This window comes from Lathyrus oleraceus, chromosome 3, assembly GCF_024323335.1.
Source record: "Lathyrus oleraceus cultivar Zhongwan6 chromosome 3, CAAS_Psat_ZW6_1.0, whole genome shotgun sequence".
NCBI lineage: Eukaryota > Viridiplantae > Streptophyta > Magnoliopsida > Fabales > Fabaceae > Lathyrus > Lathyrus oleraceus.
In genome coordinates, this window is record NC_066581.1 from 256911051 (window position 1) to 256928645 (window position 17595).

The 17595-nt window shown below is 36.9% G+C and overlaps 1 protein-coding gene across 4 annotated transcripts; it reads left to right on the forward strand.

The window, feature by feature from the left end:
- Positions 1-860: 860 nt before the first annotated feature.
- Positions 861-4905, forward strand: LOC127126734 (UPF0496 protein At3g19330). 4 transcript variants are annotated; one of them, XR_007805080.1, is made up of 5 exons: positions 861-1185; positions 1274-2336; positions 3239-3420; positions 3560-4365; positions 4502-4905. XR_007805080.1 is itself a non-coding variant. In XM_051055720.1 (4 exons), the coding sequence occupies exons 1-4, from the start codon at positions 1104-1106 to the stop codon at positions 3625-3627; spliced, it is 1395 nt and encodes a 464-aa protein (XP_050911677.1). In that variant the 5' UTR covers positions 861-1103; the 3' UTR covers positions 3628-4905. The 4 variants fall into 4 exon arrangements, 3 of the variants coding, with proteins under 3 accessions (XP_050911677.1, XP_050911678.1, XP_050911679.1); XM_051055720.1 differs by having other exon boundaries at positions 3560-4905; XM_051055721.1 differs by lacking the exons at positions 3560-4365; positions 4502-4905 and having other exon boundaries at positions 864-1185; positions 3231-3267.
- Positions 4906-17595: the final 12690 nt, after the last annotated feature.

A 17595-nucleotide genomic window follows, 5' to 3' on the forward strand; every position in this document is an offset into this window, starting at 1 on the left:
TTTTTTTTGAAATTTGTGCATAAATTTTTACAACATCATTGAAAGTCTCACATTCAATTATGAGCACTTAAAATCTTATACATTGTGTATTGTATATTTGGAAGAAAATATCAATTTTCCATAATTGATACAAATAGAAAAACTTCATATCTTACTCAAATTCCATTTGTGATCACAAAGTGTTTAATGATCATTATGTTGTATTCAAATGAAAGTGGTGTGCTTTCTATTGTATGTTATAAAATTAGAAGCTGATGTGCCTTTGTGATTGTGTTAGAAAGTTAAGAGAATCTGGTTAATCGATTGTAATGTTTCTAACATTGAAAAATCTCTCATGGGATGTGAGGGGACTAGATGTACCATTGTTTAGAAAAGGAAACTAGTATACATCTTGGTGTTCTTTATTTTTTTGCTTTTATTTTCAGCACTTTAACTATCATAACCGTTTTGAAAAAATAAGAACAATATTGCTATAATTCATAATCGAAAATAAATAAATAAAAAATACATGTTTATCTAATTCACCTCTCTTAGATTACATTTCATACTTCCATAAAATTTATTAAAATATGTCAAATTTATTAAAAAATACTATATAAGAGAAAATTTCATTATCGAGAGGGTTAATACGGAAATTAACTTCCATAATATCCACTAAATTATAATATAAACACTATCATGAATTCAAAATATATCCAATAAATTAATCTGAAATTTAACCAACATACTCTCCATTCCAATAATCCCAAAAATAATTTCCGTATTACCTTTTAACAAAAATACGAAGATGTTTTCACTACTAAGAGGGAGAATAACAAGTGCCTATATTTTTATTAGTTATATACTTGATTCGATCCTTAGAATTCTTTTTGACACATATAAAAGGACCAAGTCTAAATGGAGCCAAACCTAAATGGAGGAAAGCTGAAATCCACACATTGACTAGTTTAGGTCGTCCAGTCTACCAAGTTCTTAGTAAACATTCAAACAATTCAAGTAACTTCCACTGCTGAAAGTTAAGTATTCTCATACAACACTCCCAACAGTGACACAAAGTATACAACAGTTCCTCTCAAACTAAACAAGAAACATTCACGATAGAAATGCTGCAATGCCTCTCCTTCAACTCGTTGACTCCTTCCCCACGCAACCTTCCTCCTCCTCCTCTTTCTCCATATTCACAAGGTAACTACACTAAACCCTAACCTTTCTATTTCAATCCCACTACCTGTTTGTAAAAATGTCTCACTGAACCCCTCTTTTCATTTCCCAGCTAACTCAACCCAAGAACAACAAACGCCATCTTCATCATCAAGCCCCAATGTCTCTCGCGAATTCGATCGCGCCATTCAAGGCCCTTCCTACAACGAAATCCGCACCATGATCCAAACCCCTCTTCAACCACACCACATCGAAATTCAACAACAAAACGAAGATAACAACGAAGAAGAAGAAGAAGACGAAGAATCCCACCATCGCGATATCCTCACCCAAGTTCTTCAACCCGACCCCAACAGCGTCCGTGAAACCCTCGCTAACGCAAAACCCGAAAGTGCCCTTACAAACCTCGTTTCATCTTACTTCGATCACAGTGAAACAACCTCCCACCTTTGCCTCACCCTCGTCCGTACCATCCACCGTGCAAGAGAAATGTATAACCCTCTCTCCGATCTTCTCTCCGTCCTCCCCTCCGATAGCTCCTCCCTCTCTCAACCGCAATGCGACACTGCTTATGATCTCTTCATCCAATTCAACCTCCACGAAAACCCTTTTGTTTTCCCTCATTTTAATACCCTACGCGATAGCTTCTCCGATCTTAAGCACCAAATTCAACTTGACCGTCGGAAATGCCGTCACAGAATCCGTCTCTTCCGTAACGCCACAGTTGGCTGCGCGGTTTGTGGCGTCGCGACTGTATCTATAGCTATAGTCACTGCTGTAATTGTTGCCACACATGCTTCCATTGGATTTGCGGCAATGGCGCCGTTTTGTATTCCTTTTCAGAAGAGAAGAAAGAGGAAGGCGAAGGCTAGGTTGAAGCAGCTTGATGCTGCTGAGAGTGGGACTTTTGTTGTGAATCATGTGAACACCATTGATAGTCTTGTGGATCGTCTTCAAACTGCGGTGGAAGGCGATAAGGCTTACGTTCGGTTTGCGTTGGAGAGGGGAAGAGATAGGCATCCTATACAGGAAGTGATCAAGCAGCTTCGCAAGACACAGCCGATATTTGAACAGTTGCTTAAAGATCTTGAGCAACATATATATCTATGCTTTTATACGGTTAACAAAGCTAGATATGCACTCCTCAAAGAGATATCACTTCATCAAACCGTATAGTAAGTTAGTTTTCAAATGTAAATTTAAGGTATGATTTTTGAGATTTTCTCTAGTTGACTCCATTGTTATCAAATTGTGGCGCCATGGCCGCTATGGCCGATATACATGCAGTTTTTGGGCTCGCAATGGTAAATATCGGCCACTATTGCGGGTTTTTCCGCCATAAACCGCTATAACGGCGCTGCAAAGCGGTCGGTATGGTGGGATTTTGGCTCTCCGCCATGGACCGCCATCGACAAAACTGGTGACTCACAATAGGTCTTACTATTTTCTAACCCTGTTATGATGATAGCCTTCTAAGGGTTTCATTGAAATTATATCATAGGCTTCATTTATTATTTGTAACAATGCGTGATGATATGTACAAATTGACATGCTTTGATGATATAAATAACCATGTAAGGTATTCACCAATTTGATTAATTCATATTTGAAATTGAAGTACCTGCTCACCTCTGTTAATAACCATCAAGTTTTATATCTTGCATTTTATTGTATAGGGTCAATATTTTAGTATGAGAGTGTGACTGTGCTATCTGGGATAGTATGTAATCATAGTTATGTATCATGAATATTTGATGTAATGAATGGTGTTATGTAAAATTGTCATTTTATCATTGAATGGCTCTGTCTGTAATGGTAATGATGGAGTTTGTTTGGGATTTATACCTTTCCGAGTAGTGTTTGGTATGTAAATAGTCTGTTTTTCTGTTTCTTTAATTCCACCTTTTTATTGTTTATTCTTCTTTGCTGTTCTGTTTTATTATTGTTATTAATGCATTTTAGAGCAACAGTATAATAGCTTGGCAATGGTAGAAAGTGTGATCATGGGAGCTAGGAAATGTTTCATTTTTTGTTTACTTCACTATTATGTTCTATTGTTGTTCTAACAGTATAATAGCATGGCAATGGTAGGAAATGTGTTCATGAGACCCAATCCCAAACTGAACCAAAAGGTTTCCATCTCTGGCAATAGGAAGAAAAACTCCAAATTTGCTACCAACAAAATGGAATATCAGAAGAAAAAAATGAAACGTGTCCTAGCTCTTAAACAACATGCCCTTGTACCTACTTTTTTGACAGGTTTGGATACCACTGGGTTTAATTTTGTGAAAGTGAACCTGTGCTAGTAAAACTGTTATTTACTCGTCTCTGTCGCTTGGTGTACCCAACACTTGCTTCAATCCGTTCGTAACACCAATTTCTGATTTGGATTTTGTAGGTTTCATTAGGGTAATATTCGGTTGTCCAGCCCAACTACATGTGTTGCCCAAGATTTCATATTTCTAGAGTAGACTTGTATAGTTGTATTAAGGAAACTTGTGCTACACATCTTAAGTTGAAATTGTCTTAATAAGCATTTATCCTTATTATCTAGTTTTGTGACACTTTTTTTTGCCGAGTTTTATTAGTTTAGTTTTAGGCATCATTGTGAGCGGGATACATGGTCATTTTTGGGGTCAAGTTGGTTGACATAAAATGAGTAGGGGCTACTTTTCAACATCCCTTCATTTGTAAAAAATCATATGCTATAAATTATCCGAGAGTAAAATGTTTTTTTTTCTTTCTGGATGTGTACATCTGATATCCATGATGAGAGGTGAGGAAAGTAGGCATGGCAAGAAAATCCGGACCCACCCTGATTCGTCCTGAAAATAACAGGAAAAATCCAATTTAATTGGATGCGGGTGCCTGGAAAACCCGGTTCTTAATTTTGGGGGCGGGGGCGGAGCGGGGATGCTAATACCCGCCCCAGTCTAATAAAATTTATTTTAATGCTATTATTGTAATTATTTTATTATTTATTTATTTTCTCAAGTGTAGATAATGAGAAAAAAAATCTGAAAAACCCTTTAATTTCATCTCTTCTTCCTCTCAACACAATGGAGTTCTTAGTCGGCGGCGGCGCGTGGTTCTTGGTTGGCTGCGGCATAGTGTTCATCCAATCACCATCTTCTCTCCTTGATTTGCCTAGAATTTCTTCTTCCAATCGCTATCCTCTCCTCGATTTCTCAAATCAACCTCAAGGTAATCTGTCTCTGTTAGAGATAGATCTCTATTCTTAATTTCATATCTTCTATCTGATTTCATGTCTTCCAGTGTTCATGTAACTGCCACGGGAAAAATTAATAAACCCTTTTTGTTGCTTTCAATTCATTGATAGAGAGCTTACAGAATAAATTGAGTTTTGGTTTAAATTCATAAAGAGATCTGATGCATTGAATTGAAAGTGGGAATGTTCCAAGTCCTGTTCTATAGAATTATCCTCCTGTCCATGGATGTCATAGAGATGTGAAGTTTCATTTGAGTTTAAGTAGCATATGGTGGAGGGACTTGTCAAGTTTTGGTCATTGAGGGATCTGTAGCGCTATTGTTGATGTGTATCCTATGGAATTTTGAATAAAATCTTTTGATTAATTCTTTCTTATTTATCTATGTATTCACAGTCATCTATCCTTGTGCAGAACACTTGTACATTTGTATTGTTGAGTTCGACGGTGTGGCAATAGGAACTAGAATTATCATTGTTTTCTATTAGTACTTATTCTAATAATAGGAACTTGTAAATTTGATGGTTTGATGATTTTATATATGGTGAAGTTCTAGGGCAGATAACCATTATTGCTTGAAAACGATTCTGTTTGGATGCTTTTAATAAAAATTTATTTTGCTCTGATGCATTGAATTTAAAGTGAGGAGGTTCCAAGTCCTGTTCTAGAAATTATCCTCATGTGTGTGCTAGCAATTGAGGTTCTAGAAATTATCCTCATGTGTGTGCTTTAAAACTTCTTGTTAAAACATTGAATTTTATGGAAATCAATGTACTTTTCAGCATTTTGGCTAATTGATAGCATAAAGCTAATGGTGAGATATATATTTTGTTAGATTTAAATTGTATTTTGAGTCGGTCCGGCTTTTTATATCCTCTTTTTCACTTATCATAAACTGCATTATTGATTTTAGTTTGTTTTTATATACAACTCAGCCGGAAAATTAATCATAGAAAATGATGGTACCTCTAAAACACAATGTCCATCTATTTCACAAGATAGTACACATCAACAACTCCAAATGGAAGTAATAACCTATCAATTGATGTTCCTCATCCCACACCAAATGATAATAGAGAGGTTGTTGGCGAAACAACCGAAAACCATCCATTTAGTCTTAAAAATATTGTATGAGATCATTTTACAGTTTAAAGTTGGCGGAAAAAAATAAGGCTAAATGTGATTATTGCTCAAAATTGCTTTGTGAATCATCAAATGATGGCATATAAAGGACAAACATTTCTTACACGTAAAATCATACAAGATAAACAAGGTTGATATTGGAATATATGAAGTAAAAAATGCTAAGAGTTTGCACATGTGATTATTTTGCATGAATATCCGCATTCAATCGTGGATCGTATTGGTTTTAGAAGATTCTCAACTTCTCTCCGACCACTATTTCAAGTTTCTTGTAGAAATACTATAAAAAAAGATATTTATAGTGCATAATTTTGAGAGATCATAAACTTTGAAGTTGTTATAAAATTTAAGAGTGACAATTACTTCTCATCTCTAGACCTCGAGCAATCAATAAAATGGTATATGGCTGTCACTGCTCATTACATTGATGAAAATTGAAATTTACAAAGTCACATTTTGAGAAAAAAATATAATTTCTTTTAATAATATTATATATATTAGTTTGATTGTATATTATTTATACTAGTTTTGTTTCATATTGTTTATACTAGTCATTGAATGTGATTCATATTATTATGTTACGTTTATTTATGTTCATGCACTCATACGTTTATTTATGTTCCTGCACTCATACAAGTGAAAAATTTGTGGTGCATTGGTTGAATGTTTGATGGATTGGAACATTGATATAAAATTATCTACTATCACTTTTTGTAGCATAGATGATGCAATGATTGAAAAAATTAAGGTTAAGTTAAAATCAGAGACATTATTAAAGGGATGAGGCCTTACTTCATATGTGTTGTGTGTATATACTAATTTTGATAGTAAAAGAAGAGTTAGAAGTTGTGAAAGATGGGATAAAGAGGATTCGAGATAATGTTGCATTCTGGATGCTAATGTTGGTAATGTTGTCAATGATGGTTTAAAAGACTATGATTTGTATGTCATAAGAAAAAAGAGCTAGAATTTCATCTTTTAAAATGGAGTTGGATGTTTATTTGGATGAGGAAGTTTTAACAAGAAGTCCAGATTTTAATATTTTATTATGGTGGAAGTTGAATGACATTAAGTATCAAACACTTTAAGCAATTGAAAGGGGTGTATTAGCAATTCATGTTTCTACTATATCTTATGAATTTGTATTTATTACCGGCGGTCATATCGTAAGCCCTCATCGAAATCAACTTCATTGGACCAATTTTGAAAATTTGATGTAGGTAAGAAGTTGGTTATGAAGTGCTAAGAATACTGGTAAGACCTTTCTTGTTTTTTCGTTAGTTTTTAAGTGCCAAATGATGAAATTTATTAACTTATATATTCATAGTTTTATGTATTTTAATATTATCGTTGACTATATTGTACTATATCGGTAGATAATTTGAATTGTAATGTGGGAAATGAATATGCTATTTTACTCATTGAAATTAAGTACGATGATGAAGGTATTATTCATACTATTTTTATTAAATTTGTTAAATTAAATTTTTATATTCTAACTTTTATTTTTTAATATAGGTGAATTGTTGATCAATGATGTTACTTCTATTTTCAACTCCCGTCTCGAAGGATGATGATTATTAGAAAAATTGTTGTTTATTTGGAACTTTTTTGTTTTGATGATTTAGAATCTTTAGTTCAAAATGTTGGATTGATTCTTTTGTTGATTTTTAGAACCTTTGAAGATGTTGTGAATTATTTTGAAGCTTTAAATGATCTTTCAATTATTCGAGGACTCTACTAAGTAGCCTCTTTAAAATGATAGTACTAAATTTTTTGTAACTTTTAATATGTATGGTTGATGGTTAATTTTAATATGAGTGTTTTCTTTTTTAGAAATATATTTATTAAAGTTATTTTACTCTTTAGAAACATGTTTATTAGAGTTATTTTACTTTTTATAAACATGTTTATTGCCGTTACTTTACTTTTTCGAAATATGTTTATTAGAGTTGTCGCGGTTGGAAAAATGACAGAGTCACTACCATCCTTTATTCGTTCCTAAGGAACAGGGAAATAATGATAAAATCTAATAGTTAAAGGTGTGAGTATGGATTCGGGAGTCGGTTAAGTAAGGGGAAGGTACTAGGCACCCCTTTCCTCAATTGTATTCAATTGGATCCTCCTTCAATTCTAGGGTTAGTGTGTGTTCCTAATGTATTTTCTTGATTACTGGTTGATTATTTAATTATTTATTTATTTACATCAGGTATTCTATTTAAATGGATGAGAGACCCAAAAAATGATTGTTATAACTGTACTCGCTAGAGTTTACAACTCTATGCCTATGTACCTTCGCATTAGGCGAAGGATCAGAGTACCGTAATTCGTCTTGAAAATGTTAGTTGGTTGATTGTTTTTATCCCTTGAAAAATTCTCACGTATCGGGGACGGAGAAATACTCGATTGTAGAAAATGTCTCCATACACTAGGGTAGAGGTCTTACAATTTGAAGTGAGTTTGAATTGATTTTATCCCTTTATCCCTTGCGAAAATATTGCTTTAATTCATTCAAATAAATTAGGAGTCAGTTATATATTACACATAACCCATTTATCCCAATTTTAATCCCGATTTATCCTTTGATAACCCATTAGTTTTATCCCAAATCGTATCCCATGTCTTAATCCCCTTTTTATTTTCTTTGAAAAAATTCATTTAATTCAATTATTAATAAAAAAATATTAAATGTGATATAATGATATATTATAAAATAAATCCAATTAAAGGTAATACACATAAATTAAATTAGATGTCATAAGATATATCCCATATCGCTATCTTGTCCTTTTTTTACATCCCTTAAAATCCTAATAGTTATTCCCGATTCTATCCCATAACTCCTGATTTAATTTATCCTAATATAAATAATATAAATCTCTTATTAATTAAACTATTATTATTATTATAATTAATGAATTAAATAAATATCGTGAATAAATAAATGACAAAAAATCTAATTTTTATTTTAATTGAATTAACCCTACATATTAAATGGATAAATTTTAATTAATAGTTAATTAAGTAATTAATTAACTAAAAATTAATAAAACGAGTGTGTGTGTGTGTTTTGCACTGGTTTGGAAAATAGGACATTGTGAGGGGGTGTTAAAAGAAATAGAGAGAGGCTCATTGGCCTCTTCGAGCCCACTGTGCCACAAGGTCCTCCTGTGAGAGTCAATGATGGACTATCCACTAGGAGCGTCTGATCTGTTGATTGGAGAGTCAACAAGATCAAACTTCAAACGTAGAATGAGATGACCATGTAAGTATGTTGATTGAAGGGATAGTACGCGAAGTCAAACGGTGGACCACGGTGGATCTGTCTGCGTCAGATGAGTTAAGGGTCAACTCATCTAAAGGCCCTATGGAAGGCCACGTGGGGGGAATCCAGCGGGATGGAGGGACGTATTTAAATCCATTTCCCTTCAGTTCGTTCTCATTTTCTCTCTTTCATTCTCTCTCTACTTCTCTCCGCTCTCTGACCTCTCTCTAAAACCAAACCCATTCCTGCCTCCCCTCTTAGCCTTCCACCACCACCCAAAACACCATCTTTAACCGGGATCTTCATGTTCATCATGAACATGAAGAACACCCAACCCAGAATCGTCCCTTTTCCTTGAAACCGCCATGAACCCTAGGTCTCTAGTTGAAGCTCAACCGGGATCTTCAACCGATGTTCATCTGGGTGATGGACGTCAACCCAGAAACCCAGAACCCTAATGAATCACGAACCCTAACCCCTTTCCCAGATGAACCCTAACCATATATGGGATGCACCCTAACCCTAAAATGAAGAACCCTAACCCTAGTTTCCCAGATGTAAAGGCAAATTGTCATACAACATACAATCATAGGTTTCGATGATGACAAATGACCACCATGGATGAATCGGAATTATCGATTCCACTTCTACAAAACAAATGCAACATATCACCTATCATATCCTTTTCTATGCTAATCTAAAACTGCTATATTTCATACAAGATATGTGGATAAAATGTGGTCATGACAAAATGCATGAAAACCACAAAACTATGAATTTTTGCAGATTTGCAGGGTTTGAGTCGACCGCAAGGATCAGCGCATGAGCCACGGGTCAACGCATAACATAGACCAGTTGGTGACTGGTCAGCGCATGGTGGCTTGAGTCGACCACAGGTCGGCGCATGGCATAGTGCAGTTGGCCACGGGTCAGCGCATGGAAGACTTGAGTCGACCACAGGGTCGCCGCATGAAACTTTCATTTTCCCACGGGTCAGCGCACGCCGACCTATGGTCGACGCATACCGAAGCATTCTTCAGCCTGTCCAAAATTGCAGGCCATGCATCGACGCATAGACCTGCTATGGTCGACCGCTCGTGCGCAAATTCAGTTTTTGATTATTTTCCACTCTATTTGAAAAGCTGTTATTTTTGGTTGGTAAGTTGGTTAGTATATATAGAAGTTTAGTTACTTGTATCAACTAACATTTGTCAAATTGATTCAAGTGTTCAAAGAAACAAGAAAAAGTGAAATAGGTGTCCAAGATTCATCATCTTCATCTTCAACATCTCACAACACATCAACTACACACAACCATTTTTGAAGTGCCTTGTGATTGGTTAAAGGTGATAAGGTTCGAAGCCGTGATTGGGGAATCCGGTTCGGGTTGAAGCTTGTGACAGGCTTTTTCTTGAATAAAACCGTCGGGGTTTTGTCCTCCAAGACTGATTTGTGTTTGTGGGTTTTTGGACGAATTTCTTCATCATTTTTCAGCTGAGCGAAGGTGATTGAGAAGAGGAAGTCTTCGTCAATCTAGTAGCGGATTCAGTGATATTGAAGGGAAGAATTCGGATTCGATTTGTTGTAGTTGAGATCAGTCGGGCCGAGGGTTTGAAGAACTGAGGGTTATTCAACAAAGGGGCTGGAATCGGAGGTCTATCAACAACAATCGAAGGGCTTGATTCATCTTGAATCAAGGAACAAGGAGTGGAAGCAACATTCAACATCTTGAGAGTTCTGTTGTATATTTGCTTTGCAATCCTTGTATAAACGGTTAAATTCAACAGGTGATATCTATTAAATCATCTCAATTCTAGTTTTAGAATTGAGGGCAGACGTACCCCGAAGCGAGGACGGCGGGGGAACTGCCTCATCAAATCTTTGTCTTCTCTAATTTTCTGCATAATTGTTTTAGCTTAAAAAATTAAGTGATTCTGGTATAAGCACTTTTGTCAAACTTTGGTATTAATTGAGTAAGAGGTTAAAACTCTGTTTTTGAATCCAAAGTACAATAGAATATTGTACTAGATTAATTGAAAGCACTTACTCAACATAAATATCACTTGGAGTGTTTTTGCACACCAAGTGTTTGATAATTTGCCTAAACCAAAATTATCTTAGTTGTGTATCTAGTTTGGTTTGCTCTTTGAATCATTGGAACTAGGAATCCTAGCTAGTAAAACAAATCACTGATAGTGTGACGAGTGTAGTGATTCGTATTCTACATTATCACTAATCCATAGACTTGACGCATATCCGGTTTTTCAATAACGGTTCGTTTTAGACTGTATTTTCCTCGGCCGCTTCCGCACTTAAAACAAATTTTCAAAACCAATTTTAATTGGTAGCGCCGACTCAATTTTTAATTGGGATCTATTCAAACCCCCCTTCTAGATCCGTGCCATAGTCTAACAAGTGGTATCAGGAGCTCCGGTTCACTCCGTGCTTCAAAATATAACTTTGATAGAAAATGGCTAACGAACCTAAAGGGGCTTATAATAGAGCTCCCGTTTTCAATGGTGAAAATTATAGTTATTGGAAAAACTGTATGCGGGTGCACATAAATTCCATAGATAGAAAAATATGGAACATTATTCTCAATGGTCCAATTGAAATAACCATGACCAATGAGTACAATGAATTGGTGCCTAAGCCCGAAGCACAATGGACCGATGATGATGAAAAGAAATACAATTATGATTGGAAAGCCAAAAATATCCTAATCTCCTCATTAGGTGTAGATGAATACTATCGTGTATCCCATTGTCCTACTGCTAAGGCCATGTGGGATTCACTACAAATTGTCCATGAGGGGACGAACGATGTTAAGTTGGCAAAAATCAACACACTAACACAAGAGTTTGATCTTTTTTTCATGGAGCAAGGGGAAACCATTGCTGACATGCAAAAGAGATTTACTCATCTTATCAATCGATTATATTCACTAGGTAGGCCGGTTTCCAATGATGTTGCTACTAATAAGATCTTGAGATGTCTTAACAGGGAATGGCAGCCGAAAGTGACCGCCATCAAAGAAGCGAATGATCTTACCATATTAGACTTGACAACATTATTTGGCAAACTACAAGAGCACGAACAAGTACTCTTGAGCCTAGAACAACATGAAAAGAAAGAAAAGAAGGACAAAGCAAAGGTGAGTGAAAAGAAATCAATGGCTCTAAAGACTTCCTCCTCAAAGTCTCAAGCAAAAGAGCAAAGTGATTATTCCTCGAGCGACGAAGAAGAAGAGGACAAGAGCGAAGATATGGGGTTGTTCGTTAAACGTTACAATCGTTACGTGAGAAAGAACGACATCCAACATTCCGAGAAGAACTTGGTAAACTTCCGGAAACAATCTAGGTACTCTAAAAATGATGACTCAAAAGGTAAAATGACTAGAGGGTCGTGCTATACGTGTGGAAAGCCCGGTCATTACAAACCGGACTGTCCGATGAACAAGAAGACAAAGGAAAAGGAATCATACAAATCACACAAGAAATCATCAAAGCCAAGGAGAGCATATATAGCTTGGGAAAGCGATAGCGACTCCTCCGATGATGAAAGTTCTAGTGATGAAGATGAAAATGCAAACCTATGTCTCTCTGCTCATCAAAAGAACAAAAAGAAACAGGTACGACATGCTAAATATGAAAAATCCTCTAGTATGTCTCATCATGAATTATAAACTGCATTTGATACTTTACAATGTGAAGCTAAAGAGGCCTTTAAAAGGCTTGCCTCAAACAACAATTTTTTTTACTCATTTAGAAAAAAAAATTCGAGAATCCGAAAGGAAACTTGAGGCACTTAAGGCTTCTATAGTAGAAAGCACAAAAGCAGGTTGTGAGGACCTTAGAATTAGAATGATGAACTTTGGGTGTGATACTTGTTACATTTGGCAAGGTGAAGTAAGAAACCTAAAGGCCAAACTTGACAAGGCTCTTGAGCCCAAGATTACCTTTGCTATCGATAAATCAAACTTTCGAAAAAGTATGGTTAATCCATATCAAAAATATAAATATGTTATAAAGGATGAAGATAGCAAAGGCAATCAAAATGTAAATTTCTCTTGTCTTTATTGTTGCAAGAAAGGCCACTCCATTGCTAAATGCAGATTTAGAAGATTTTTAGTTCCTAAAGGCATTTATCAATGGCTGCCCAAATGCAACCATTTCGCTCCTCACCATTCAGGACCCAATAAGCCATTGGGTACCTTCTCGTGTTAACTGCATTTCCATAGGTACAATGCCTCGAGACTACCGAGAGAAGATGGGTTCTCGACAGTGGATGCTCAAGGCATATGTCAGGAGACATATCACTCTTCATTGACTTCGTGGCTAAGAAGAAAGGATATGTAACCTATGGTGACAACAACCGTGGAGCAATACTTGGTAAAGGTAGTGTAGGTAACCCTTCTTCCACTACTATTTCTGATGTATTGCTTGTCGAAGGTCTTAAACACAATCTACTTAGCATCAATCAATTATGTGACAAAGGATACAATGTATCATTTTCAAAAGATTGTTGCAAAATTGTACATAATGATGATAAGAAGAGTATGTTTAATGGCCTGCGAGTGAATAATGTCTATATGTTAGACTTGAACGAAGTATCGTTAACAAGTGACAAATGCCTTGTAACAATGAGTGAAGATTCATGGTTGTGGCATAGGCGTTTAGCACATGTTAACTTTGACTTACTAAACAAAATAGTCTCAAAAGATCTAGTCTTAGGTCTCCCCAAAATAAAGTTCACCAAGGATCACCTTTGTGATGCTTGTCAAAAAGGGAAGCAAACGAGAATCTCATTTAAATCCAAAAATATCGTTTCAACAACGAGACCTCTCGAACTTCTTCATATGGACTTATTTGGGCCGTCTAGGATTAAAAGCCTAGGAGGAAATTATTACGGTTTCGTAATAGTGGACGATTTTTCTAGATTTTGTTGGACTATCTTTTTAGTAAGTAAGAGCGATACGTTCGCCGCCTTTGAAAGATTTGCTAAGCTTTCCCAAAATAAATTAAATACAAACATTGTTGCAATTAGAAGCGACCATGGGGGTGAGTTCGAAAACCATTTATTTGAAGAATATTGCGGTAACCATGGTATCGATCATAACTTCTCCGCTCCACGTACTCCTCAACAAAATGGGGTTGTGGAGCGTAAAAATCGAATTTTGGAAGAATTGGGAAGAACAATGATTAACGAAAGTGGTTTACCGAAATATTTTTGGGCAGACGCCATTAGTACGGCGTGTTATGTTTTGAATAGGGTGCTCATTCGCCCCATTCTAAACAAAACACCGTATGAGCTTTTAAAAGGGCGAAAGCCAAATATTTCACACTTACATGTTTTTGGTTGCAAATGTTTTGTATTAAATAATGGAAAGGAAAACTTGGGCAAATTCGATTCCAAGGCCGACGAAGGTATCTTCCTCGGATACTCTCAATCGAGTAAATCATATAGAATATATAATAAACGATTACTTGCTGTGGAAGAGTCTGTACATGTCACTTTTGATGAATCCTATCCGAGAAATGTCGGAAAGGGTAGTGTTGTTCATGGTGCAGGTACATCTACAAAAGACATACTCAAAGGTGGCGAGCCGGGGATTGATCAACCCGACAAAGTCAAAGTTGAGGAGGATAAAGATGTACACCATGAGGAAACCGAGGTAGCTCATCCGCCTTCAAACGATGATCTCCCTCAAGCTTGGAAGTCTCCCAAAGACCATCCAATCAACAACATTCTCGGAGATATCTCAAAGGGTCTTACAACTCGATCAAAGGTAAGTAATTTCTGTTATCACTTCGCTTTCGGTTCGCAAATGGAACCTAAAAACCCTAAAGAAGCCCTACTCGATGAACACTGGTTTTTGTCAATGCAGGAGGAACTAAATCAGTTCACTAGAAATGAGGTTTGGGACCTTGTCCCTCCTCTGCGAGATCATCAAGTAATCGGCACCCGATGGGTGTTTAGGAACAAGCTGGACGAAAACAAGGTAATAACCCGTAACAAGGCGCGTTTAGTCGCGCAAGGGTATAACCAAGAGGAAGGCATCGACTATGAGGAAACTTATGCGCCGGTTGCCCGACTCGAGGCTATACGCCTTCTCCTTGCCATTGCTTGTGCGAAAGACTTTAAACTATTCCAAATGGATGTTAAGAGTGCGTTCCTTAACGGCCACATAAATGAAGAGGTCTACGTCGCACAACCTCCGGGTTTTGAATCTCATGAGTATCCTGATCATGTTTATAAACTAAAAAGGGCTTTATATGGTCTCAAACAAGCTCCTAGAGCTTGGTATGAGCGACTAAGTAAATTTTTACTCGATCAAGGTTACTCAAGAGGAAAGGTTGACACAACTCTCTTCATTAAACGTCAAGGAAAGCACTTGATATTAGTACAAATTTATGTAGACGATATTATATTTGGGTCTACTAACATGAATCTTGTGAGAGAGTTTTCAGATCTTATGCAGGGTGAATTCGAGATGAGTATGATGGGGGAGCTCACATACTTTCTCGGTTTGCAAATTAAACAACTCAAAGAAGGAACATTCGTGAGTCAAACAAAGTACTGTTTGGACCTTATCAAGAGATTTGACATGGCAAAAGCTAAGGCCATTGACACCCCCATGCCAACATGTACAAACTTGAATAAAGATGAAAACGGTAAGAACGTAGAGGTAAAACGGTATAGAGGTATGATTGGATCACTTCTCTATCTCACTGCTTCTCGTCCCGACATTATGTTTAGCGTGTGCATGTGCGCAAGATATCAATCATGTCCCAAGGAATCCCATCTAAAAGCTGTCAAACGAATACTTCGATACCTATCCGGTACTCTGAAGTATGGACTATGGTATTCCAAAGGTAATGATTGCTCATTGGTAGGTTTCTCCGATTCCGATTTTTCCGGTTGCAAATCGGATAGGAAAAGCACCAGTGGCACTTGTCACTTATTTTCAAATTCTTTGGTCAGTTGGCATAGCAAGAAACAAGTTTCAGTTGCTTTGTCAACCACCGAAGCGGAATACGTTGCCGCCGGTAGTTGTTGTGCTCAAATCCTATGGATTAAGCAACAACTATTGGATTTTAACCTCAAACTTGAACATATTCCCATTTTCTGTGACAATACAAGTGCCATCAATCTTACCAAAAATCCTGTGTTGCATTCTCGCACCAAACATATCGAAATTCGACACCACTTTCTTCGGGATCATGTAGATAAAGGTGATGTTGTATTTGAACATGTTAATACTGAAAATCAACTAGCGGACATTTTCACAAAGCCGCTAGCTACTGAACCTTTCTTTCATATTCGCCGAGAACTTGGTATTCTCGACATTTCTGAACGGGCGTTATAAACTGCTTGCTTTATCTTATTTCTTTTAACACTATAATCTTGTACTTCTAACAAGTAAATGTTGTTGCAAGCACAATTATATAGTTCATCAAGTTATTCCGACATGGCATCAAGGTGATATTGTTCCATATCCTTCTCTCTCTCCCAAACTTCATAGTTAAATGGTTGTACTACATGAAAATATTGTACATATATGTATCGTTTCTGATGCCATATCTGTTTGGATGTTTAAATGTTGTGTGGCATTCTATTTATGCATCAAACATGTGAGCATATGTGCATAATAGTGAAAATTGCAAATTTTGCCTGTATGAGTCGACCATAACAGGGCAACGGTCGACGCACGCTTTAAAATTTTCTTCTTTTTCAAAAATTAAACAGTATGCGCCGACGCATGCAGAGGTATGGTCGACGCATCGCTCAAAAATTCAGTTTTTCTGCAGAAAACCTTCAAACTTCTCATGCATCTACATTCAAAATTCTCATTAAGTGTGCATCTACATTTCAAACTTCCCACTACATTGTGAGTTGCATCTACCTAGTGTCTATTGTCCCTTGGTCTTTCCTCTTCCCAAAACCCTAAATCCTCATCTACAAAAAGGGGAAACCTCTTTCTTGCAAAATCATTCTCAAAATCCTTCACCAAGCTTCACTCTCTACCCACACACAAAGCTTCAAAAATCATTTCCAATGGCTTCCTCATCCCGCAGACCTACCGGTAAGAGATCACGGGAATCATCCGCCGCATCTCTACCCATCTCCGCTGTATCGCTAGTTCCACCGGCTCTCGTCGAATCCTTCAACAAAGATATTGGTAAAAGAGGAGTTGTGTGGCAACATGCATTCTGCAAACTCACTGCAGAACGCATGCATCTCGTGGAAATCATGTCTCTGCTACAGTACCACGGCATTGTCAAATTCCTGGAATGCAATGCCAAATATAGCGAAGACCTGGTCCGAGTGTTCTACGCCTGCCTTCATGACAAATTTCGTGGGCACAAGTTTCACTCCAGGATCGACACGAGAAAGGTATCGTTTAAGTCAAATGTTTGGAACAAATATTTTGATATGTCACTGGATGCTGCTGAAAATCCTCTAGCTGGGGTAACTGACTCTCACCCAATAGAAGGTTACGAGTTTAAGAGCGCGTTGAACGACATGCTGAAATGACCCTACCCTGATCAGATTGTGAACAGTGATGCGTTCCCACGAACTGTCACTGCCGGGAAGCTGAAAACAGGAGAGCGGATTCTCCAGTGGATTGTCTCACGCATCCTGCGACCTAAGAAGGGTGGTCTCTCCAGAGTTGAACAGGCTGAGGTTCATCTCATATACATTCTGAAAAATAAGCGGAAAATCAACTGGCCCTACTACATTGCCAGTAGGATGTTCAGTCTACACGACTCCGGACGAGGAACGACTCTTGCCTAC

Excerpts from the sequence above, each read along its gene's own strand:
- LOC127126734 (XM_051055720.1), top strand. The coding sequence starts at position 1,104 with ATGCTGCAATGCCTCTCCTTCAACTCGTTGACTCCTTCCCCACGCAAC. Across the intron at positions 1,186-1,273 it reads TCTTTCTCCATATTCACAAG|CTAACTCAACCCAAGAACAA; the intron begins GTAACTACACTA and ends TTCATTTCCCAG. Across the intron at positions 3,421-3,559 it reads TGTACCTACTTTTTTGACAG|GTTTCATTAGGGTAATATTC; the intron begins GTTTGGATACCA and ends TGGATTTTGTAG.